Genomic DNA, 22,187 nt, shown 5'->3' with positions numbered 1-22,187 from the left:
CTCTGGGAGCCTCCACAAGGGCCTGCTACCTGGCCCCTGCTCCCTGCTTTTATTTTTATATATTATATGTATGTGTATATGTCTAATATATATATACACCTACATACATGTATATGCTACATATATATAGCTCGTGTATGTGTGTATATATATGAAATTCAGGCATTCTCGCTGTACCAGTTGGCCATTTCCTCCAAGAGAGGCGCAGGTGAACATTTTGAGCCAATTTCTTGGCTTCCACCCATGGCAAAAGCAGTGAGAGACAGAGTTCACCTTTGATCAGGCGTTCCCGTGCTTCTCAAAGTATGCAACCTTGCCCGTTGTGCAGTGGTGTTTGGATCTTCAAGCGGTTCCTCTTATCCCGCGCAGCATTTTGCCGCTTACAGCTTACCCTGTAAGTGTGATGGCTCCATATGCCTGTTATTCTCAGAGGTAAAATACAGCATGGTTTGTGGAGCAGACGTTTGTGACGAACCATTTTTCAGCCAGCAAAGTAGTCAGAAGTAGGATTAAAAGTGTATTCGGCAGCTTTTTTAAGATACGGGATGCACTGACAGTGCTGCTGGTCTCTGCTTCTTGGCAGCAGTGGGCTCGGGAGAGAGACACCATTAAATTAACACGGCGTTAATACCAGTTTGATCTTAATACCAGTCTGATCGTGCGTTGCTCTGCTCTTGCCTGCAGAGGACTGATGCTTGGGGTGATGTGGGGTTTCGTTGTTGGGTTTGGTATTTTTTTTTTTTTAAAGATTTTCCTCGTGTTGTTGTAAGGCAGCTGAAATTGCATCCACGTAGTGTTGGTCCACGCAGCACTGTGCCTCGCCACAGCAAGCCTTGCCGGGCACGGTGCAGCTCCCCCTTGTTACGGTCCCTGGGTGTAGCTGTGCTTCGTAGCCTCACAAGTGAGAAATTCACAGAGGGAACTACTGCCTCTGGCAGGCCGGCAGAAAACTTCACGTTTTGGTCTCGCTGGTGTAACTTTCAGGCGCGTTTCCTGGCAGCTTGTAACGCTCGCATCATCGAGGTTATTTTAAGTTAGTTTGCCAAAGCTGTACTTGGTAAAATGATCGCACCCCAGGTTTGAAAAGAAGAAAAAGGAAAAAAAAGAAAACTGGAGGGATTGGAAGTTCCTCTCAAAACTGCTAGTTTGATCGGAAGGCCTTCTCAGAAGGGTTTCCCGCTGTATCGCAGCATTCGAGTTCCATTAATTGTGATGGGTTGAAGTTCAGCGATGAAGGCTCGTGGTGATCTCGGTTCACAGCCGGGGGCTGCGGCGTCGTGCCTCGCAGAAAGGGAGCGTGTCCTCCTTGCAGCTCTCGGTCTGTCCTCGTTGGCATTACATTTTCTGATCGTTCTCCTTTCCTAGGTCCACAGCAAGGATAAAAAATACGTCTGCAAAGTGTGCAACCGAGTGTTCATGTCCGCAGCCAGCGTGGGGATCAAGCACGGCTCTCGCCGCCATGGGGTTTGCGCCGATTGCTCGGGCCGGGGCATCGCGGGTCACCTGGACCACAACGGCGGAGAAGGCTCCCCGGACGAGCTGTACCCCGGCGAAGGGCAGTACATGGAAGACCCAGACGACATCAAAGTGGAGGGAGACGAGGAGATGGGAGACGACGACGACATCAAGTGGAAAGACGACGTAGGAATGCCGCAAGATGACGTGATTTTAGATGATGACAAAGACGTCGACTCTCCGCAGGAGCAGGAGAACTCTGGGGAGAACGACAAGGATTTTACCTGGATTTCTTAGGGATTTTTTTTCATTTCGTTCTGTTGTTTGTAGGGGGAGGGAGGGCGGGGGAGGAAGGAGTATGTTGGAAAAACTGCGTAGCCTTGTTGTCGTCCATGTGTGCAAAATAATTTCTGTGTTTTCTAAACGAGTCCTTCTCTGTTCCACTCAGATACTGTGTTAGCGGTGTCGCTTCCAGTGACATGACCGACTTCACCTTCCCCCTTCTCCCTTCACGAAGAAACCCGACCGTGTCCACCTCCCCGGCAGAGCGAGCCAGGCTCGTGCAAGTGACTTACGGTGTCCATAGGGGTGAGCGCTGAGCGGGGAGGAGCGGGCGACTCGCAGGCTGCGTGAAGCTTGTTTCCCCTGTACCTCTCCCACCCCAAACCCAACACCGGGGAGATCTTGTGTCCGAAGCAGGTTTTTTGGTGGTGGTTGTTTTTTTTTTTTAACACCTTTTCTGTGTTATGAAATCCTAGCGGCGGCGGAATTGCGAACTAACGTTGTGGAAACAAATCGATGTACGTGTTTGAGGGCTGTCCCTAATGATGCGGGCCTTTTTTGCAAAGTTATTTAAAGAGTTTTTATTATTTTTTACGGAGCCAAATAGATCAAAAGGCAAGTCAGATTGCAGCCTTACGAGTTCTCGTCACACAAGTAGATTCGTAGCTTCCAAAAGAATCACCATCAAAAAAGATCATGGCATTTCTTGGACCTACTGGCACCTTACCCGTGTCCCGTCTTCCAGCCTTGCTTACCGCATTCACCGAAATGAGTGCTGGTGTTTCCACAGAACTCTTTGCTATAAAGGGCACGGGTAATTGTCTACCTGTCATCGTCTCCCACAGATATTTTCACTTTTCTCCCTTTGCTCAGCTGCCTTTTTCATGAATATATGCAAACTGTAGTAAAAAAAAAACAACGAGGCATTTAGCAAAGTGCAGGACGGACTGTGAAACATAGGAAGCCAAGGTGAGGAAATCCTAGGGCAGTGGAAATCCTGCTGCTCCTGCCCAGCAGGCTTCAGCAGGGCCAGGGTTTCACCTGGGTGCGTTGCTCTTCCTTGCCAAGCTGAAAACTTCGATTCATCATTGGTAGGTGTAAAGCCTATCAAATTCATAAAGGAAACCTTCAGTTTCAGCTGCACTGGTTTGATGTAAATTTGCAAATAAATTTTTTTCTTAACGAGAACCAGGTTTCTCTCCTAGCACGTCTCCTAAAAGGTTTTGTGGGTCTGCTCCAGGTAGTTGGATTCTCCTTGTCCATATCGGCCACTGTTGCCTTCTTCCAACTACAAGGAAATGACAACAACTAAGTGCATTGGAAGTGTCTTGTTCCTGCGAGAAAGCTTGTTTTACCTTTCACCTCTTTGCTTCTGGTGCTTTTTTTTAACAAAAAAAAGAAAAGAAAAAAAAAAAAAGCTGAAGACCTCACTATTTCCTTGCTGTGGAGCAATTTTATACAATGTCTGTGATGACGGTATCTTGAAACCTGCCACAAAAGACAACCTGTTGCCAGAAAGCCAAATGACTAAAAGGTGCTATTTTTTTTTTCCAGTGCTGGGAAAGGCAATCTCTGTGGGGAGGGAAAAAGTTCTTGCAGGCGTGTTGTTCCTTAATGAAAAGCATGGTTCCCCCCAGCAAAGAAAATAGAGTTTATTGTACAATAAACCCCGGGAAAGCAAACGATCTTTCGGGATTTAAGCTACTGAGCACCAGGGCTTGTTTTGGGGGAGCGTGGCAAGGTGGGAGCCTTGCTTCTGGCCCTGCAGTAGCTGCTTCTCCACTCGTCCCCGCGGCACGAGCCGCGTCCGGGGGTCGTGGGTTTTTTTGAGTCCCTTTCTCTGCAGCCATCTCCCGTTCCCCGCAGAAGCTCGCTGCCTTCTCTCTGCGTTTCTTCCCCCTTCGTGCTGACGGTCGCCATCACGGAGGAGCCTCCAGCACCTCCTGGCTGCCGGCTTTCGGTGCGTGGCAGCAGCTCGGCAGCGCGTTTCCCTCAAAGCCACCTCCTGGCCCCAGGTCTGGCGTCGGGCTCGGGGGGATCCCCGTCGCTGCTGCTGTAGTCGTTAGGATCGGGGAGGTGAAGTGGAACCAGTCGCTTTGAGCCGGGACGGGCAACCCTCTGCAACCCTCTTCTCGAAATATTTAAAGCGTAGAGCGGTAGGGGCACGTAGAAACGTTTTTATTGAACTGTACAAACCTAGTTTTGCATTTTAGCTTCCTGTAAAGCCCTGTTGCTGTATTTAAAAGACGTGAACAGAACCAGTATTTTACGATTGGGCCTTTGTATGCTTTTCTTTTTTTTTTTTTTTCTAAGTACAAAACCAATCAGTGGTTGTCTGTTAGGGGGGGTCCCGGGGCGTTACCTTGCACGGGCTCTGTATTTATTGTACCTGTACCTGCGGAGGGGCGGGCTGGGGGTGGCCGACGGCCTTGCAGCCCTCACTTGTTATGTGTAGACAAATACATACAGTACTTAAAAGATATCTGTAGCTTTGCTTTTTATACGTAAGATCTATTTTATTTTATTTTTTTAACCCAAACCGTTCAACCCCCTTGTTTCTGTGACATTCCATCTTGCTCATCTGTTCTGATTCCAGAATAAGAGTTCGCTACCTTGCCTTCGGAGGAGAGCCAGAAGCATTGACCCCAGGTTTTCCTTCTCCTCCCTCTCCCTGCCCTAGCACTTAGGTGACTCGATTTCTGTGATCACTTACGGGGTGCTTAGCTTTACTTTGCTTGGCACTAGGAAATATTTCCTATTTTTTTTTTCCTTCCTTTCCATTTTTTTAAATGGTGGACAGTAAGCCACGCGGCTTTCAGAAACGTTTCCTAGTAGTGCCACTTTGAAGCTCTTTGAGCTGAGAATGCAAAAAAAAAAAAAAAAAAAGAGAAAAAAAAAAGAAAAATCCACAGAAAAGCTAACTTGTTATAATGTTACCATTATAATATAGCACATGCTTCTATATTACTAACATACACTATATATACCAAATAAAATCGTTCTAATATGTGATGTATATTTTAAGTGCTTTGTTTCGCTGGAGGTGTGCAGACGTGGAAACGCAGGTCTTCAAGAACTGGTCCTGACACTTCCGTGCTCCGGAGGGCTCTTCTCGAGGCTCGGTAGTTAAAAAAGGGCAGTTGGGTTGTTTTTTTTAATGCTGAAACTTTATATGACGCCACCGGTTGCTGCGAGCAGCCGGTGCTGGGGGCTTCGGGCGCGGGATCTGGGGGGTGATAAGGGGGGATAACGGCTGCAGCCCCCAGCCTGTGGGGTTGTGCTGTGTGCCCGGACACTGCCTATGCAAACTCTGCTGGTCTGGCTGTGCAAAACGCTCGCCCTGCCCTGCCCATCCTGCCCACCTAGCTCGGGTGGCCTTCGGCACCGCGTCTTTGTACGTCCCCTCCGGGCTTCGTACGCCTTGACGGGGTTCCCTTTTTTTAATTTTTTCTAACTGTATATACGTCTGTGTGTGTGTATGTGTGTGCATGTGTGTATATATCTCAGTATATACGCACATACAGGTCTAGTTTCAAGAAATATCTCCCTTATAGATGAAAAATTGATACACGTAGTCCGGTGACAATTTTTTTTTTTAAGTATTCATACATACTTGTAAATGTTGCTCCCTGAATTTCTTTATTATTCTCTTTTTTTTTTTTAATATAAAAGCGTGCCAGGAATTGGAAGAGCATTTCAAGCAGTGCTTTGCGAGCTTCTCATGCAAGACAGCACCAGGGTGTGTAAGCATCCGTGCGCTGTCCTCACCTTCAGCAAACGTAGCCGAGGAGCAGAGACATCGTGCGCTAGGCAGGCTTGGTGCAATGTTTAAGGGAATTCTGTAGCGATTAAGGCAAATTACCTTCTTGCATCTCCTCCTATCAATTTATTTCAAAAAAATTATCCTCAAAAAAAATCATAAATTAGCTGTTCTCGCGTAGGTTTCTCCCTTGGGGATGAGGCGTGAGGTCACCCTCAGACCTCACAGCTCGGGGACGGTTCGGTGGGGAGGTGACAAATGGGGTGTGTCTTAAGGAAGGATCGCAAAGTGACTGTCTCTTTCTTTTTTTTTTTAATCAAAAGTCAGTGTTTTGGACTACAAAAGGAATATTTTTCATACGAAAGGAAGCCCGCTCTAGCGTTAGGTCCCGTTTTTCTTTTGTATCTCGACTTATGCCTTTAACTACTCTGCTTTTCCAAAGTGAAAGCTGCATTCGTTTGGCGTTTTGTACGGATGTTTGGGGAATTAAGGACTTCTGTCAGCCGCTGGCTCCCAGGACGCCGCGATCCCACGGGGGCCGAGGGCGCGGGACCAGGCCCTGCAGCCCCTCTCCCCCCGCTGCTTCCCGTTTTGCACATTGCCCCTTAGGAAAGAAACTCCATGAAAAAAAATGCAAAAACTGGAATTTTTTGCAATATTATAAAAGATAATCTTATTTTAGCTCATTCTGTGACATGTGCGACTCCTAAGAAAGCCATACTTAATGGTTCTTTTTATTTTTAGTTCCTATATTGTGTTTTGAATTTCTGCCTTTTTTTTTAGTCCTGCATAGTAAGAGTGCTGTGTGTATGCTTTCATATATATTTATTTTTCAACGTGCTTTAAACCTGTCTACAAAAAGAAAGCTAAACAAACAAACAAAAAAAAAGGACAGTGTTTGAAGATTGTTATTTTTTTTTGCTGGGAATATTCTATATTATACTGACTTTATATTAATTATTATAAACCTGTGTTTGTATTGAAGATGTGTTTAATATTTTGGGGGAAGTGAGGAGATTTTAGTAACCAGAAGTCAGTGGGAGAACATGGCTGTGTTGTACTGATTTTCTGTAAATGTAGTTCAGGTAAATATGACCTTATTTTCTAGTTGATCTCACAGTTTCTTGTCTGCCTGGGCATGCCAGAGGTGTGCCTCTTGATTATAATTACTTTGTGATGGGATTTAGCTTAGACATACTTGCAAAAATCAATCAGTTTCAATAAATTGGGAAATTGCTGCTAAAATTTTGGTCTGGCTCTTTTTTTATATCTTTTCTTTCCTTTCTTTTTTTAACCCTCCCTCCCGCTCCCGGCTGTGCCGTCAGGGTGCTGCCGCCTTTCCCACCCTGGGCCCACCTAAGTCCCGGTGGCTCAGCCCCCACCCAGCACCAATTTCTTCATCCCTGGGGGCTTCATCTGAAATGAAAACGATGCCTCAGGCCCTGCTCCTGGCTCTCAGGAGGACAGGGGTGGATCCGTGCAGTCCCCTTGGTGCTGGGGAGGCTGCAGGATTGGGGCGAGGGCTGCACCAGGAACCCCCCCCCCCCCCCCCCCATCCTCCCTTACACCGCTCCCTGACAGCAGAACCCCAAAAGCAAGCAGGTAAACGGAATCATTAAAAAAAAAGAAAAAAAAAAAAAAAGAATCCAAATTTTTTATTTTTCTTCTGGATCTGACACATCCCACGTCGGCGCCACAGCCGGACACGAGCAAGGGCTGAGCCTGGCACGGGCCCGTCCCAGCCCACGGGGCCAAAGCAGCCGGACCCCCTGCTGGGGGGGGTGGGGGGGGGGCACCCTGCAATGGGGACCCCCCCACATACAAGGGGGAGCAGCCCTGGAGCGGGACGGAGGGGATGGGGTGGGGAAGAGAGGGGCAAAGGCCATAAAGCCCTGTACAGCCCCAGGCTGGAGGCAGCACGACACCACGGCCGGCACGCTCTCAGGCCCGGGGAGGGAGTAGTTTAAAAAATAGGAATTTTTATATATTTTATTTAAAAAATAAAAACACACAAAGGAGAAAAAAAAAAAAGGAGGAAAAAAAAAAAAAAAGAAACGTCTTTGTGCAGTTTGGCTTAGTGCAAATGGGCGCGTTCCTGCAGGCACTTCCCGGAGCACGGCCCCCGGCGGGAGCATCTGCTCCCCAGTTACAAAAAATAGAGAGAAACGACGATACAAAGAGTAAAAAAACCCCCGGGGGGGGGGGGGGGGGGGGGGGGGGGGGGGCGGGGGGGGGCACCCACGTCCACCTCGGACACCCCAGGGTGCCCAGTCTGCCCCAGGTTAGGGCAGGGACACGCGGGTCGGGGGCAGGAACAGGCACCCCAGTGAGGCCCCCCCCCCCGGCCCCAGGCACAGCTTATTTGAGCAGCGGGCAGCCCCCTGCCCCGGGGGCGGGGGCCCATGGGACCCCCAACCCCACACAGGGATGGGGGCTGGGAGCAGCCGGCCGCCCCCCCCCCCCATCAGCCAGCCCCCACCGCTGTGCCAGCAAGGGGCGGGGGGGGGGGGTGGTACAGAGAAAGGTTTAGCTTATTTTCAAAGGAAAAAAGAGGAGAAAGCTCTGTGGTGGTGGTCGGGGCGGGGGGGCTGTGTGCATAAAGCTTCTTTTGGGGGGGGGGGTAGCGCTGGTGGGTCAGGGTCAGGCCCTGGTGCACATGGCCCCCCCCCCAGCCCCACGGGCCCCCCCCATGGCCGCGGCAGCGCGGGGCCGTTCCCTGAGTCCGGCGGGGGGCCCCGGGGTTTGAGGGAGGGGGGGGGGGCGCAAAGGCACCTCAAGTGCAAAATGTGCAAGAAGAGGGGGGGGGGACAGGCGGCGGGGGGCGGGGGGGCGGTCGGCGGGCTCAGTCGAGGAAGCGCTGGCAGGCCTTCTTCCAGCGGCACGCCGTGCACCACATCTCCCGGTTCTCCATGCCGTACACCTTGCGGCACTTCTTGGCCTCCCCCCGCGGCTTCCTGAGGGAAGGGGACCGAGACGGGGGGGGGTCACGGAGACATCACGGGGGTGCGGGGTGGATGGCGGGGGGCCACCCCTGGGTGCCAAGCACGGGGCCACGGCGGTGACAACTCACCTGGGGACAGCGGGCGGCTTGGGCAGCACCGGGGCGGGCACCGCCGGCGTCATCGCCACCGGTGGGGGGGGCACCGGCGGCCGCTTCTCCACCCCCGTGAGCCGCGGGGGGGCCGGGCAGCCCTGCGGGGAGAGGACAGGGCCCCCCCCAAGTCAGAGCAGCACCCATGGGTGCAGCACCACGGCCCGGCGGGGAAGGGGCAGGCCTCACCTGGTACGCGTGGTCGGTGTGGACGTGGCAGAGGCCGCCGGGGGGGGCCGCCGGGGGGCTGCGGGGGGAGGCCAGCGGCAGCTCGGGGCTCAGCAGCGCCGGCACCTCCGTGCCGGGGAAGGCGGGCGGCACGGAGGAGGTGGGCGAGACGGGCGTGAGGCTGGAGAGCCCGTCCGTCAGCGAGTCCACGTCGACATCCAGCTCCGTGTAGTAGAAGTCCTCCTCGCCGTCGCTCTGCTCGAGGTCGGCTTTCCGGCTGGAGGGACGGCGGGGTTGGGATAGGGGGGGCCTAACCCCCTGGTGGGACCTTCCCCCCCCCCCCAAAGGTGCCCGGGGAGCCCGGGGTGGGGGGCTGCGGGGTGAGGGGAGCCCCCGTGCTTACCCAAGGTGCACGGTTCGGATGTGCTTCTGCATCCCTGAGGAGCTGCTGAGGACTTTGCCGCAGCTCTTCCACAAGCACTTGAACATCACCTTGGTGGAGTTCTGCAGGCAACAGGGGTCAGCCCCGTCCCCAAACTCAGCCCCACCATCATTCCCATCCCTATCATCATCCCAAATTTCATCCTACCACCATCTCCAGCCCCCAAGCCCACCCCGAGACCTCAACCCCAACACCAGCCCCGTCTCCGCCACCATCCCCAACCTCATCCCCGTCCTCGGCCCCGTCCCTGTCCCCGTCCCACCTTCCTCTTCCGCGGGATGGGCTCTCCGAAGACGAAGTGGGTGCCGTCGGGCTCGTCGGGGCCCTCGTCCGGCGGCGGGGCGGGCAGGAAGGCGCCGGGGACGTGGCTGGAGAGCGGGGGCGAGGGGGTGGAGGGGGTGGAGCGGTCGCTGGGGGGGTCCCAGCTCCAGTCCCCGCTGGTGTTGCTGCTGCTGCTGCAGCTGGAGGACATGGCGGGCGCCTCCAGCCAGGGCTCGCCACCAGGATCTGCTGCAGAGGAGGAGGAGGAAGAGGAGGGTGAGGTCCCACCGTGCCACACGCCCAGGGGCACGGTGTCCCCACGGTGTGCTCTTACCTGGGGCGGGGGGCGCCGGCGGGTGGCCGAGCACCAGGGGGCTGGTGGAGAGGCTGGTGAGCACCGCGGCCGCCATCACCTCGTCGATGCCCGCCTTGCCCGGGAGCTTTCTGCCAACGAGAGCAAACGGGGGGCTGCGGTGAGTACGGCCGGGACCCCAGCACCGCAGCACATCCCCCTCCCTCCCCGTGCCCCCCATCTCCCACCCGGGGTGTCGGGGTGATCCCCCCCCCCCCCCCCGGGCTGAGGTGGCACCACGAGCCGGGGGCACCGGCACCTGCATCCTGCGCCGCGCGCAGCTGAGAAACGTGGGTTTGCTCAGCTGGGGCCAAACAACTTCCTGAAGTGGAAAAAAAAAATTTAAAAAAATAGAAAAATTAGAAGAAAAAAAAAAAAAAACAAAAAAACACGAGCGAGAGGTCAGGAGCGGCAGGAGCCATTTTGCAAGCGCGTCCCAAAGCTCCGGCCCCGCAGGAAGGAGCGGGACGGCCCCGGGGGGGGGGGGGGGGGGGGGAGCTGGATGCTGGGGGGGCTCCCGGCCGGACACACAGACAGACGGACACACGGCTCCGCTGTGTCCCTGCTCCCGCGAAAAGCGAATCAGCGAGCGATGAGCAAGCAAAGCGAGATTTATTGTTTTTTTTTTTTTCCCCTTTCCCACCACCCCGAGCGCTTCAAATTCGCGCCTCGCCGCAGCCGCACGGCGCCCGCGCGGCCCCGAGAGCGGGACCCGGGGCGGGGGGGGGGGGGGCGGAACCCGGTGCCAAGCAGCTGCCGCCGCCGGCTCCGGTTTCAACCCCGGGCACCGGGCCACTGCCGGGCCTCCGGGTCCCCGTGGCGGGTGGGGAAGCCCCCGGGGGGGGGGGGTCCCTGTTGCCCTCGTCCTCCTACCTGTGTCGGGGCAGCGGGATGCAGGCGGCGTGCAGCGCCAGGCACCGCTCCAGCCCCGCGTCCAGCACCCGCAGCATCGCCTCCTGCTCGGGGGGGTCCAGCCCCAGGGGCTCCCCCAGGCGCCGCAGCCAGCCCCGCGCCCCCCGGCGGGGCAGCGCAGCCTGCGGAGAGAGGGCGGCCGTCAGCTGGGGGGGGGGGCTCGATCCCGGGAGCCCCCCCGTTGAGTCGATCCCGCCGCAAATCGGTTCCCTATGGGGGTGGGGGGGGGGGGGGGGGGGGGCATGGGGGGGATGGGGGGGGTCTGATGGATTTGGGGTGGGGTGGGGGGGCGAGGAGGCAGCGCTGTGCCTGGGGAATTGCGGGATCCCACCGGTGTGTCCTGAGTGGATCCCAAGTAGATCCCCCCCCCTTACAGCTGGGATCTGTCGGGGATCCCCCCGAGCCCCGCAGCACGCACAGCCCCCCCCCCCCCCCCGCGGGGCTGCTCCCCACGCCCCCCCCCCCCCCCGGTGGACCCCGCACCCAGCGATCCCCCCGCGGGCAGATCCCGGGGCTGCGGGGGGGGGGGAATCCAGCAGGGATCGGGCCCGGCACCCCCCCTGCCCCCCCGCTCCGTGGGGCTGCTCCGCCGGCTTGGCACTGCCCCGCTCACCGGGGGGGCACCGCCCGCACCGGGCACCGGCGGATCCCGGCCGATCCCCCCCCCGGCGGGGCCGGTGGATCCCCGGTAGATCCCGCACGGGGGGGGGGGGGGGGGGGGCGGGGGGGCGTGGCCGCCGGCCGGCCGCCAGCGGATCCCTCCCGGGGGGGCGGGGCCCACCGGCAGCGCGCGCTTCCCGGGGGCGGCACCGGCGAACGGGACGGGACCGGGGCTCGGCGGGGGGCGGGGGGGCCACGGGGGGGTACCGGAGGGTTACCGGGGGGGGTACCGGGGGGGTCCGTTCCCCCTCCCGCCGCCCTCGGCCCCCCCCCGGCGCCATCTTAGCGGCGGGGAAAGTTTGGGGCGGGCGCGGCGGAGCCGCTGTCAGCGGTCACCGGTCCCCCGGCCCGGCCCTCCCGGTCCTCCCCGCCGCCTCCGCCGCCGCCGCTCTCGCCGCCGCCGCCGCCGCCCCGGTACCTGCGGGGCCCCGTCGGGCTCGGGAGGGAGGCGGCGGCGAGCGCGGCGGCGGCGGGCGGCGGCGGCAGCGGCGGGCGGCGGCAGCAGCAGGGCGCAGGCGGCGGGGGGGCGCTCGGGCTCCATGCGGGGCGGCGGCGGCGGCCGCGGCCGGGGGCCCCGGCGGGGAGCGCTCCGCCGCGCGGCCCGGTGTCGGCGGCGGCCACGCCCCCCCCGCCCCGCCGCCTCTCGCGATTGGCTCCGGCGCGCCGGGATGGAACGCGGCCACCGCCTCCTCGGCTTCCCATTGGCTGCGGCGCGCTGCCACTTGGCCCGCCGCGCCCCGCCCCGCCCCGCCGCGCCCCGCCCCGCCGCCCCGGCCCCGCCGCCGCCATCTTCCTCGCCGCCCCGCCCCGGCCCCGCCGCCCGCCGGCACCCCGCGGCCCCCCCCCCCGCCCCGCCCCCGGCCCCGAAAGTTGACGGAGTGCCCCCAAAAGTACCGTTCCCCCCCCAAATGAGGGCGTCTTCCCCCCCCCTCCGCAGAGCTATGGGGCGCCCCCACGTTGTGCCCACCCCAAACCACGGGGTGCCCCCAAGTGATTGCCCCCCCCCTCAAAGTGCCCCGTAACCTAAAGTGCTCCCCAAAAAGTTGTGCCCCCCCCTCCCCAATAAAGCTTCTGCAAACTCAGAGGGAAACCTGCAGGGCCCCCTAAAGGCCAAAGGCCCCCCCAGAGTTGTAGCTGCCCTCCAAAGTCAAAGCGCTCCCCATAACCTATAGCATTCCCCAAAAAGCTATGCCCCCCCCCCCCCCAATTATGGGGCTTCCACGAAGTTAGACCCCCCCCCCAGAAAACTCTTAAGAGTCCCTTCATAGCCTTAGGGCTCCCCCATCAGCTATAGGGCTCCCCATAATTTACGGGGCTCCCCCTGAAGCTATGCCACCCCACACTGTGTCTGTCCAAAGTTATGGGGCTCCCCCCAAATTACGCATCCCCCCTAGTTACGGGGGTTCCCCCAAATTTGTAGGGTTCCCCAAAATCCTGGTAGCCCCCTCAGAAAAGTGATAAGGTCCCCCAAAAGTTATGGGGGTGCCCCATTGGCTGCTGGGCTCCCCTGGGAGCTACGGTGCCCTTTGGGGGAGACACTCGCCTCGAGGGGGAGACACTGCCAAAAAGCCCCCAGCCCCACAGGGTCCTGGGGTGCCCCCATTGCTTGGGGTGCAGGGGTTGCCCCAGGAGCACGGGGTGTTTTGGGGTGCCTCAGGTGTGTGGGGTGTACGGGGTGCAGGGGGTGCCTGGGTCCCCAACACTCTTGGGGTGCTGGGGCTGGCCCCCACCCGCTCTCTGCTCCTCTCCTGCCCCAAAACCCGCGGGGCCGCGAGCAGGTGCCGGCGCGGGGCTGTTTGATTTTCCAACCCGCAGCCTGAAGGCCGGGACAGAGTCCGTGCGGTCATCCCTGCATGGCCCCCGCCTGTCCCCCTCCCTTCTCTGCCTGTCCCCCCCCCGGCAGCCCCCTGTGCCCTGTCCAGCTGTCCCCTTGCTGGTGCGGTGCAGGGACAGGTGCCTGGGGTGCTCAGCCACCCCTCTCCCCCCACATTGTCCCCTATATGTATTTTTTGGGGGGCTGAGGCAGGGGTGTCCCCTCTGCCCCACGCTGCGCCTCCTGCTCCCATGGGAACCCAGCCCAGGTGCTTTCACGAGCTTAAAACCAAAAACCAAACCAGGACCCCCCCAGCGTGCCCAGCCAGCTCAGGACCACCCCACAGTGTCACCCCCACGGGGACAAAGGGGGCAGAGCAGCCGGGACAGAGGCCGGCAACCCCACGGCACCATCACGGCACCCGCGGCGCCCCACATTGCAGATGGGGGGTGAGGAGCATCCGGGGGGGGGCTCGGGGACGAGGAGCATCCCCAGCCTGTGGGACCAGCCCAGCCCCACAGACCCCACAGCCCTCATTAGCACTTGGGAGTTAATGACCAAGCACCCACCGAGTTATGACAGGATGAGAAGCGCAGGGTTTATGGCAGCGGGAGCGGGGCGGGGGCTCCCGCCGGCCGCCCCCCGGCCTGGTTTAATCGTTAACGCCGCAGCCGCGCTGCTCCCGCCACCGACCCCGCGTTGCACAACTCCTGGCGGCGCCTCGGGCACCGCTCCTTGCACAAGGGCCCCGTGTGCCACGGCCTCGCACACCGGGCTCGGCCCCCTCTGCATGCCGCGGCACCCCCTGCCATGGGGCGTGCAGCTGTATGGGTGTGGGCTGTATGGGATGTGGGGGTGTATGGGATATGGGGCTGCATGGGCACAGACTGTATGGGATATGGGGTTCTATGGGATATGGGGATGTATAGGATATGGGGAATGTGTGGGAAATGGGGCTGTATGGGAAAGGGGGCTGTATGGGCACAGGCTGTATGGGATATGGGGCTGTATGGGATATGGGGCTGTATGGGATATGGGGGTGTATGGGCACGAGCTGTATGGGATACAGGGCTGTATTGGAGAGGGCTAAATGGGGTATGGAGCCCTACAGGCTGCGGTGCTGTATGTGGGGTATGGAGCCACTCGGCGGGCACGGTGTGGGGCTGTTGTGGGTGCAGAGCCCCCGGGCTGCCTGCACCATACAATGTGTGAAGCCATACGGGCTGCAGAGCCACGGGCTGCATGGGGCGTGGAGGCACACGGCGTGCCGGGCCATATAGTGTGCGCACCGTGCAGCATGGTGCACAGCACCACAAGACGTATGCACCGTGCAGCGTGCAGCGGTGTGCAGCAAAGCGTGCAGCGCAGCGCCGTACAGCCCGCAGGGCAGCATGCAGCACCCTACAGCGTGCAGCTCGGCACCCTACAGCGTGCAGGGCAGCGTGCAACACCCTACAGTGTGCAACACCCTACACCATGCAGCACAGCACTGTACAGTGTGCCCCACAGCACCATAAAGCATGCAGCACAGCACCAAACAGCGTGCAGGGCAGCGTGCAACACCCTACAGTGTGCAGCACAGCACCCTACAGCATGGAGCACAGCACCCTACTTCGTGCAGGGCAGTGTGCAGCACCGTACTCGCTGGGCTCCTGCTCGCTCCCCCTTGTGGGAACAGCACCGACCAGCACCGTCCCCTTGCAGCGGGATGGGGACCCCAGGCCCAGCGCGGGCTGGCGCAGAGGGGCAGGAGCCTGCGGCCTGCAGGGCCCGGCTGTGCCCGGGCAGGGAGGGTGCTCGGTGCTGCCAGCCCTGCCCGATCCCCCTGACACCACCCTGGGGACCCCGTCTGTAAGACCCCAAGGTGATGTTTCAGGATTCTTCATTTGCCACCCCGTTTTGTGAGGCACAATTCCATCGCCCCAAGGACTGGGAAGCTGCTCTTGTATTTCACTGGGAGCACGCCAGGCAGAATGGGACTTACAGGTGACAGCACGCCTGCAAATGGGGCTTTTTTTTGGCTGCCGTGGTGCTGCTGGGGCAGGTCTGGGAGATGCTTCGGCCCCTGAACTCATCAGGAGCAACCGAAAACTGTCCTTGGTGTGGCGTGCGGAGCCTGCCTCTCCTGGGGAGGCAGCGCAGCGATTCCCACGTCCCAACCACCCAAACTCGTGGGTCCCATCTTTGTCTGGGAGCGAAGCAGCCGTGGTCCTACTAGGACGTGATGCTCACGTGTGGGGCTGGTGCAGCCCAAACACGGCTCCCAGGGGATTTGGCTGATGCGGAAGAGCTGCGGGATGGGGAAATGGGGATAGAGAAAAAGGGACGGAAAAAAAAGGAGACAAGGAAATGATGCAGCTGGCGGGTGAGCCCACGTGCGGCAGCATCGCCACGAGCCATCCTGTGCCCTGTTCTATCGGGGCCCCCATCTTGCAGGGGGATGGGAGCAGCTGCCGGGGCCAACTGTGGTATCTCACAGGCCTGTGGTTTGGCATCTAGCGCAGCCCCAGCATGAACACCCCGCTGCCTCCCCGCCTGCCGCGGGTTTAACGTCCCCAGCCTGCGGCGGGCCTTTTGCTGAGCGCCGTGTTTTCGCTTTTCATCTCCTCGCCTGCTTCAATCGAGGGCAAAGCCGGCGGAGGCGGGCGCACGACTTCCTTCCTTCCTCCTGTGCCGTGGCGCCCGGCCGGGCATCCCGCCCCGTGCCAGGACCGCAGCCCTCGGGCCGCCGAGGCGCCGCCACCGCGGTGGCAAAAAGGAGTGGGCAGAGCCTTGGAGCCGTGGCTTTGGCACGGCCACGGCAGGATCCGGCCCCGTAGCCATGGGAGTGTTGGTGCAGGATGGGCGCAGCGCTGTGATCTTGGCACCACCGTGGCGCCCGCAGCACCAGCACCGGCCCCATGAGCCAGGGCTTCAGATGGAGTTTTAGGGGTGTTTTCTCCTGAGCAGGATGAACGCAGCCCGGGAGTGACGTGGGGGCAGGATGCTGCTCGGGGAGGCAACATCTTGTGTGTCCGACAGGCAGTGAGGGTGGGTGGAAGGGAGGGTGCCGGGGGCATGCAGCATCCCAGAGCAGAGCCCGCGGTCACGGCCGGAGCCACAGTGCCTGCCTCCACGAACAGCTCTGGGGGCACCGAGGGATGGAGCGAAGCATCCCGTCCTCACTCGTGGCATCACCCTGCTGATCCTGCAGCCCAGGTCCACCACGGGGCTGGCTCGGAGCCCTGCCAGCACCAGCCCCAAAAGACATCCCCTGCAAATTCCCTGTCTGGGACATCCCGACATCAACCCGCAGGCACAGGGTGGGACGGGACAAGGACGCTTGAAGAAAAGTAATGTAAAATATATACAGAGAGAGCGTGCAGGGATGCGGCTGCCTGCTTGGCACCGCGCTGGTGTGTGCCCGTGCCCACCGAGCCACCGCCGGCCCCGAGCGGGGCTGAGCCCCGCAGAGCCCAGCCTGGGGGACCTGTGCCACGATGGCATCTGTCAGTCCGTCCATCCGTCTGCCCGTCTGTCCGCACTATAGGTTGGTGATGTACACCTCCAGCCCGTTGGCAGCCGGCCTGCCGGAGGCTCGCCGGGATTCCCCTGCCCAAATTTCGCCGACGCTTTCGTAGAGGTTCTCGTGGGGACTGGGCTTCCCGGCCTTGTCCCGCTTTGCCGGCTTCTTCCAGGTCATGTCCACGGCCTCGTAGTCCGGGTCGGGGCCGCGGGCGCACGCAGTCCAGGCCCTCTCGTTGATTGACTCGTAGCAGGGCTCGGGGGGGGCCGTGGACCAGCAGCCAGCCGGGGGGGGCTCCTCTTGGGCTGGGGGCAACTGCCCGGCCCCCCCCTGCCCTGCAGCCCTTGGGGACGCAGCGGGGCCCTGGCTCTTCTTCTTGGTGGCTTTGCACACCGTCGAGTACATGTCTTCCACCTGCGGAGGGAAGGGGGCAGTTTGGGGGGGATGACCCCAGGGTCCCCCCCAGGGCATTCCCATACCTGGGCCCCCAAGTGCCTGGCACAGCCCCCAGCGGGGTGACGGCACCCATGGGTCCCCTGCTTTGTGCACCACCTGGGAACCTTTTGCAGGGCACGGAGCAGCACCCGGGCATTGCCTCCCTGCATCCCAGCTCCATCCTGCCCCCCCACCGGCTCCACCCTGTGCCCCCCACCCCCAAAAAAGCTGCTGTTAGAACAGAGCAGCCTTTGGCTACCCTTCTCCAGACAGGGGCGTTATGGGGACGGTGTTCTGCGCCCCCCCCCCCCCACACACACCCAGCGAGCCCCTCACAGCACCCGTACCTTCAGCTGGGGGGGGGCATTGCCCGCGCCCTCCCAGCACCGCGGGGCTGCGGGAGGCCCCGCCACGGCCCCCTCCTGCTCCTCGCCGGGTGCCGTCTTCTTCACCTTGCGGACGCAGGCGTAGTCACCAGCCCCACGCCTGGCCTGCGGTGGGGACACCCGGGTCCCCGTGGGAGCAGGGGGTGCGGGGGCATCCTCCCCCCCCACCGCCAGGCACTCGTAGACCGTGTCCTGTGCCGGGCGTCGCGGCGGGGCGAAGAGCAGGTTGGAGTAGGTCTGGTCGGGGGCCGGGGGTTCGGGGACGGGGATTTGGGGCAGTTCGCGGTGCAGGAGGACGCTGACGCCGGAGCTGTGCAGGGAGTCGGGGCCCGGGGGGGCCGAGGCCAGGGGGAAATCGAGGCTGGCCGGTCGCTGGTCTGCGGGGAGAGCAGAGATGGGGGCACGGGGACGGAGCAGGCACCGCGGTGTGTGTGCATGCACGGGGCGGTGCGCTCACCGGGATGCACGGGGGGCCACGGTTGGCCGAAAAGAGTGTGTCCCCCCCCCCCACCCCCAGCACCCTCAGCTCCGGGGGCACTCACTGTCATCCCTGGCCTTCAGCCGGTACAGCTCGTGCAGCTTCGTGTCCGACTTGCTGAGCGAGCGCAGCTGCGTCTGTCTGAGCAGGGACTGAAGGGGTGGGGGGGGGGGGGGGGCACGCACGGATCAGGCTCGGGCCGGGATGCCCGGAGCTCCCCGTTCCGAGCCTGCCCCCCCACCCCCCGCACTTACCTCGTCCACCAGCTTCACCCCGTCCGGAGGGACCTTCTTCCTCCTGCCCTGGCTGCGGGAGAAGCAGGACTCAGTTGGGGTAGGAGGCTGAGCAGCAGACACCCCGGGCCCCAGCCTGGCATCGCCGTGCGCCCCTCCCCGCAGCAGCACCCCCAAAACCACCCCCCCCCCCCGCTCCACCTCCAGCCTCCACATCCATCCCAAACCCCGCTGGGCGTGCAGCTCCGGTGCCCCAGGACCCCCAAGCATCGCCCCCAGCATCGCCTCCCCGTGGGCAGCTCAGCCTCGTAGGCTCCTGTGAGGCCACAGCCTCACCCCCAGACCGGCTCCTTTGGGTGCAGGACCCCCCTCCTCGGTGGGCAGCCAGAGCCGCAGCAGGGTCCAGGGGGGAGGAAGCAGCCCCAAAAATGCACCCCCAGCGCCGGGGGAGAAGCGCGTACCGGCGGCAGGCAGCGCACAGGGCGCCCACGTAGACCAGGAGGCCGAGCAGGGCCAGGGCAGCGAGCAGGGCCGGCAGGAGCGGGGGGCCCGGCAGCCCCTCGCCGCGGGCTGCAGCCATGGGGGAGCCGCTTCCGAAACCGCCGTGGGTCGAGCTCTGGGGAGAGAAAACACGAGTGGGGGCCACGTGCCTGCTCTGTGGCAGGGACACCGCTCCCGCTGCCCTGCCAGCCGGTCCTTGCCAGGCCCCACGGAGCAGTCGGCTCCCCGGAGGCTTCCCGTAATATCTGGGGGGGGGGTCCGGGGGGAGCAGGCACTGGGGACTCGATTTTCTGGCCAGCTGCTGCCTTCCCAGAGGCTCCAACTCTGCCCAGCACGGCGTAAACACCCCACAGCGGGTGCTCTGCTTCTGGAAAGCAAAGCTCTAGATTTTGGTTCTTTCTAAAAAAGAACCAACGCAGAATTCAAGCTCCCAAGTTGCTCCCGAGATCTTAATTTGGAGACTCGCAGGAGACGCCCCGGAAGCATCACCGGGCTTTCTGCAGACGCCAGGGCCGGGCACTGCCCGTGGCGCTGGGTCAGAAAAGCGGGGAAATATTTGGCGAGGTCACCAAGACACAGAGGACAGCAAGGGCCACCGAGGCTGACCGCGATGAGGTGGGGTGGCCCAGGGGACGCACACAAGGAGAGGACTCGGCTTCCCGGAATGGGGGAGAGCTTCAGCCCTAGGGCTGTCCCCCAGATCCTACGTCCTGGCAGGGGGGCACACGCTGGAACACCCCCCCCCCCTGCTGCAGCGGCTCTGCACCCGCGCCAGCTCCCCGCCATGGGCGCGCGGCAGCACGGCACGCACGGACCCCGTGCATCCTCCTGCACCAGCACCCTGGTTTGCAGCTGCGGCTGCAAAGGAGCAGAAAACGCCCAAGAACAGGAGGTGGGGAGGTGTCGGGGAGCCCGGCACGCAGAGCAGAGGCTCCCCAGCCCTCCGGGAGCCCCCACCCGTCCCAGCGGGGCTCTCGACCCAGCAGTCACCGCTCACCGAGCACCAGCAACACCCAACATCCCCGTCCCTGCTCGGCGGTTGGCGTGCTGCAAAAGCCCAGAGCAAAAGCTGCCACCACGTCACCCGCGCCAACGTCACAGCTGGCAGCAGCGGCTGCTCCTTGATCCCTGTGCCCCCAAAGGGCTGGCGAGCTCCTAGGGATGTGTGCGCCAGCGTCGGGAAACGCACGGTGCAGAGAGAGACGCAGGCAGCTCCCCAGCACCGCGACCACCGCAGAAAGACGTGGTGCAAAGACGATGCCATCAGCGAGGCGGGCGGCACGGTCCCCATGGGGCACCTCCAGGCCTCTTACCTTCTTCCTTTTCTTAATCCTGCCCCCAGCGATCAGAGGAAGCCCCACGAGAAGCCCAGGCCCCCTTGCAGGAATCCCAAATGCTGATCCAGGCCCAGCCACTCCCCTCAGCCCCGGTCCTGCTCGCTGAGCCCAGCCCACGTGTCTGGCACCGAGGTGCATCCGCAATGCACCCACAGCTCGGGCTCCTCTCCCCCAGCTGTGCCCCTCGTCCTCCGAGAGCATCACGGGCCAGGGAAGGACCTCAGGAGCCAAGGTTTGCCCCCACCGAGGGACACATCTCCCCCCACGCTCCTGGAGCCACACACAAGCACGTTTGGTGCGTCTTTACCCAGATAAATGGGCAAGTCTTGGCCCTTTTTATCTGAGAACTTCCCACACCTTTGGAAACTTCGCCGACTGCAGCCTTAACCCCTGGAGAGCAATTATTTCAATGCAGAAACGGAGACAGAGACGTGGAAGGGACTAACCGGGCTGGACAGACTGGCTTAGATCAGAGCTGGGAAGGAAACCCTGCTCTCTCCTCAACGACGTTTTAATTAGACAACACGGCTTTTCTGTCTGAGCATACATTATACGGATTACCTGCAACACAGGCAGGCGCTTTAGACAATCCTGGCTGAACTCGTTTGGCTTATTACAGCGACAGGATCACAGGCTGTGAAAGCAACTGCACCCAGGGCAGGAGGGAAGAGCAGGCTCTGAAGTTGGGCAGACAAAATTACAACGAGGTGCAAGGGCCGGAGGCTGCCGGTAAATCGGAATCGAAGCGTGAACTTTTAATGCCGAGGAAAGCACACGCGGGGACAGCTGATCCCACAGCGGCTGGGTTTTCCAGCCTCGAATTTTTAAGGTTCAAACGCGAGGATGTTTCCTGAGCTGGAGTTAATGCAGAGAAATTCTTCTGACCTACTTTGCCAATCCTCTCCTTTGTGCAGGAGGGTCTGTGGCTGCTCTTGAGCTGTCGACCTACGAAAATGTCTTTGGCACATTCAGGTTCAGCAGTCACTGGGAGAAGGCACTTCGGCGACAACGGGTCGGTTCCCCCAGAATTAAAAATCGGAGACCCGACGCTGGAAAACCCAGTGCCTGACTGAGGCTGCTCAGACGAGACCGAGCAGGTCTGCAAGACGAGGATTTCAACAGGCCTTCTGAAACGTGCAACTTAATTTCCTGCCAATAAAGTCATGGATCTCCACGTCCCGGGGCCATTCTTTGAGGCAAGAGACTCGGCAGACGGCATTTCGTAACGCGCTGGCTCCACAAGCCAAGATGGCTTTGATGGCAGCAGGTACGTGGGTGCGACGCACACCCGCAGCGCTCCGAGGAGGAACAGCTCCATTTCACGACACCCGAGCACCAGCACGAAGTCGGTTTGTTACTGCAGGATGTGCGAGTTTTTTTGTCTCCAAAAAAGCCCCTGCTACAAACGGGTCAAGTTTCTTAGCTGGGCTTCGTGACAAAGAAATTAAATTTCCTGTAAAATTGAGTGCTGCTGCTGACAGCGATCCATCTAGCCAGATAAGAGCGCATGCAATGCTCGGCGCGGCGTCACGGGAGGAAAGTCCATGAAACTACTGCGAGCATATTTGCAGGGAAGCAGGACAAACATTTGGAGCTGATTTCCATCTGTGATGGTGGCCAAGGCTGCAGCTGACACAGGCTTGGTACCCTGGGGACTTGTACTGAAAAAAGGCTCGAGAAGCAGAAGTAGACCTTAGGTGTTTTTTTTTTTTTTCCAATTACGAAGTGAAAGCCTCGTAGCAGTTAGTCAACAATGCTTAACCTGCCCGAGATCATGGGATGCAATTAGTAAATCTTACGAATATTTCAAATGAGGAGCAGGCACAAGGTCTCGCTCCCTTCGCTCGCGTTTCTGCAGAAGAGGCAGGCTCTGAGGAAGAGATTTCACAGCCGAGCGCCTGCTGAGAGATTTCATTCAGAAAGGGCCGATGGTATGTCTAAACGCCAGACCCAAACATCACAGAACTTGGACGAACTCTTCTAAGTCCCCATCGCTACTGATGTGCTGGACTGGCTTTTGAGAAAACAAAAATAATCTTAAAGCCTTCAGGCAAGTGACCCTTCTGTCCACGCCATGTGGCTTGCGTTGAGGCTGAAATCGTTTCAGCATTCTTCT

At 60.2% G+C, this 22,187-nt stretch overlaps 3 protein-coding genes across 8 annotated transcripts in view; 1 reads left to right on the top strand and 2 right to left on the bottom strand.

Moving 5' to 3' along the window:
- The window catches only part of ZBTB46 (zinc finger and BTB domain containing 46), a 59,254-nt gene extending 52,512 nt beyond the window's left edge, over nucleotides 1–6,742 (top strand). For all 6 annotated transcript variants that reach the window (XM_050713995.1, XM_050714000.1, XM_050714002.1 and 3 more), the window contains one exon: nucleotides 1,366–6,742. In XM_050713995.1, coding sequence (XP_050569952.1) covers nucleotides 1,366–1,752 — 387 coding nt within the window. In that variant the 3' untranslated portion in view covers nucleotides 1,753–6,742. The remainder of the gene's footprint in view (nucleotides 1–1,365) is intronic.
- Nucleotides 6,743–8,339: 1,597 nt separating this feature from the next.
- Nucleotides 8,340–12,132, bottom strand: SLC2A4RG (SLC2A4 regulator; the record flags this gene model as incomplete). The annotated part of the gene is given in 9 exon segments (XM_035567121.1): nucleotides 8,340–8,451; nucleotides 8,568–8,689; nucleotides 8,778–9,033; nucleotides 9,160–9,260; nucleotides 9,461–9,708; nucleotides 9,794–9,903; nucleotides 10,685–10,845; nucleotides 11,802–12,009; nucleotides 12,011–12,132. Coding segments are annotated over 9 exon segments (1,440 nt in total), but the record flags the coding sequence as incomplete, so codon positions are not given.
- Nucleotides 12,133–16,719: 4,587 nt separating this feature from the next.
- On the bottom strand, nucleotides 16,720–18,813 carry LIME1 (Lck interacting transmembrane adaptor 1). Its single transcript, XM_035567115.1, has 5 exons — nucleotides 18,695–18,813; nucleotides 18,255–18,306; nucleotides 18,065–18,152; nucleotides 17,484–17,899; nucleotides 16,720–17,115 (listed from the first exon to the last, which is right to left on the bottom strand). The coding sequence occupies exons 1-5, from the start codon at nucleotides 18,811–18,813 to the stop codon at nucleotides 16,720–16,722; spliced, it is 1,071 nt and encodes a 356-aa protein (XP_035423008.1).
- Between the last annotated feature and the right edge of the window lie 3,374 nt (nucleotides 18,814–22,187).

The sequence above is a fragment of the Cygnus atratus genome, chromosome 16, assembly GCF_013377495.2.
Source record: "Cygnus atratus isolate AKBS03 ecotype Queensland, Australia chromosome 16, CAtr_DNAZoo_HiC_assembly, whole genome shotgun sequence".
Lineage (NCBI taxonomy): Eukaryota > Metazoa > Chordata > Aves > Anseriformes > Anatidae > Cygnus > Cygnus atratus.
The sequence above is the reverse complement of the archived record's forward strand: the minus strand, read 5'-3'. Positions and strand labels throughout refer to the sequence as shown.

What these genes read in the sequence shown, in the direction of transcription:
- LIME1 (XM_035567115.1), bottom strand. Translation starts at nt 18,813, where the DNA reads ATGGCTGCAGCCCGCGGCGAGGGGCTGCCGGGCCCCCCGCTCCTGCCG. An exon ending in GGGTGAAGCTGGTGGACGAG is followed by an intron (nt 18,153 to 18,254) that starts GTAAGTGCGGGG and finishes CCACCCCTTCAG; the next exon opens with TCCCTGCTCAGACAGACGCA. An exon ending in ATGCCCCCCCCCAGCTGAAG is followed by an intron (nt 17,116 to 17,483) that starts GTACGGGTGCTG and finishes TTCCCTCCGCAG; the next exon opens with GTGGAAGACATGTACTCGAC.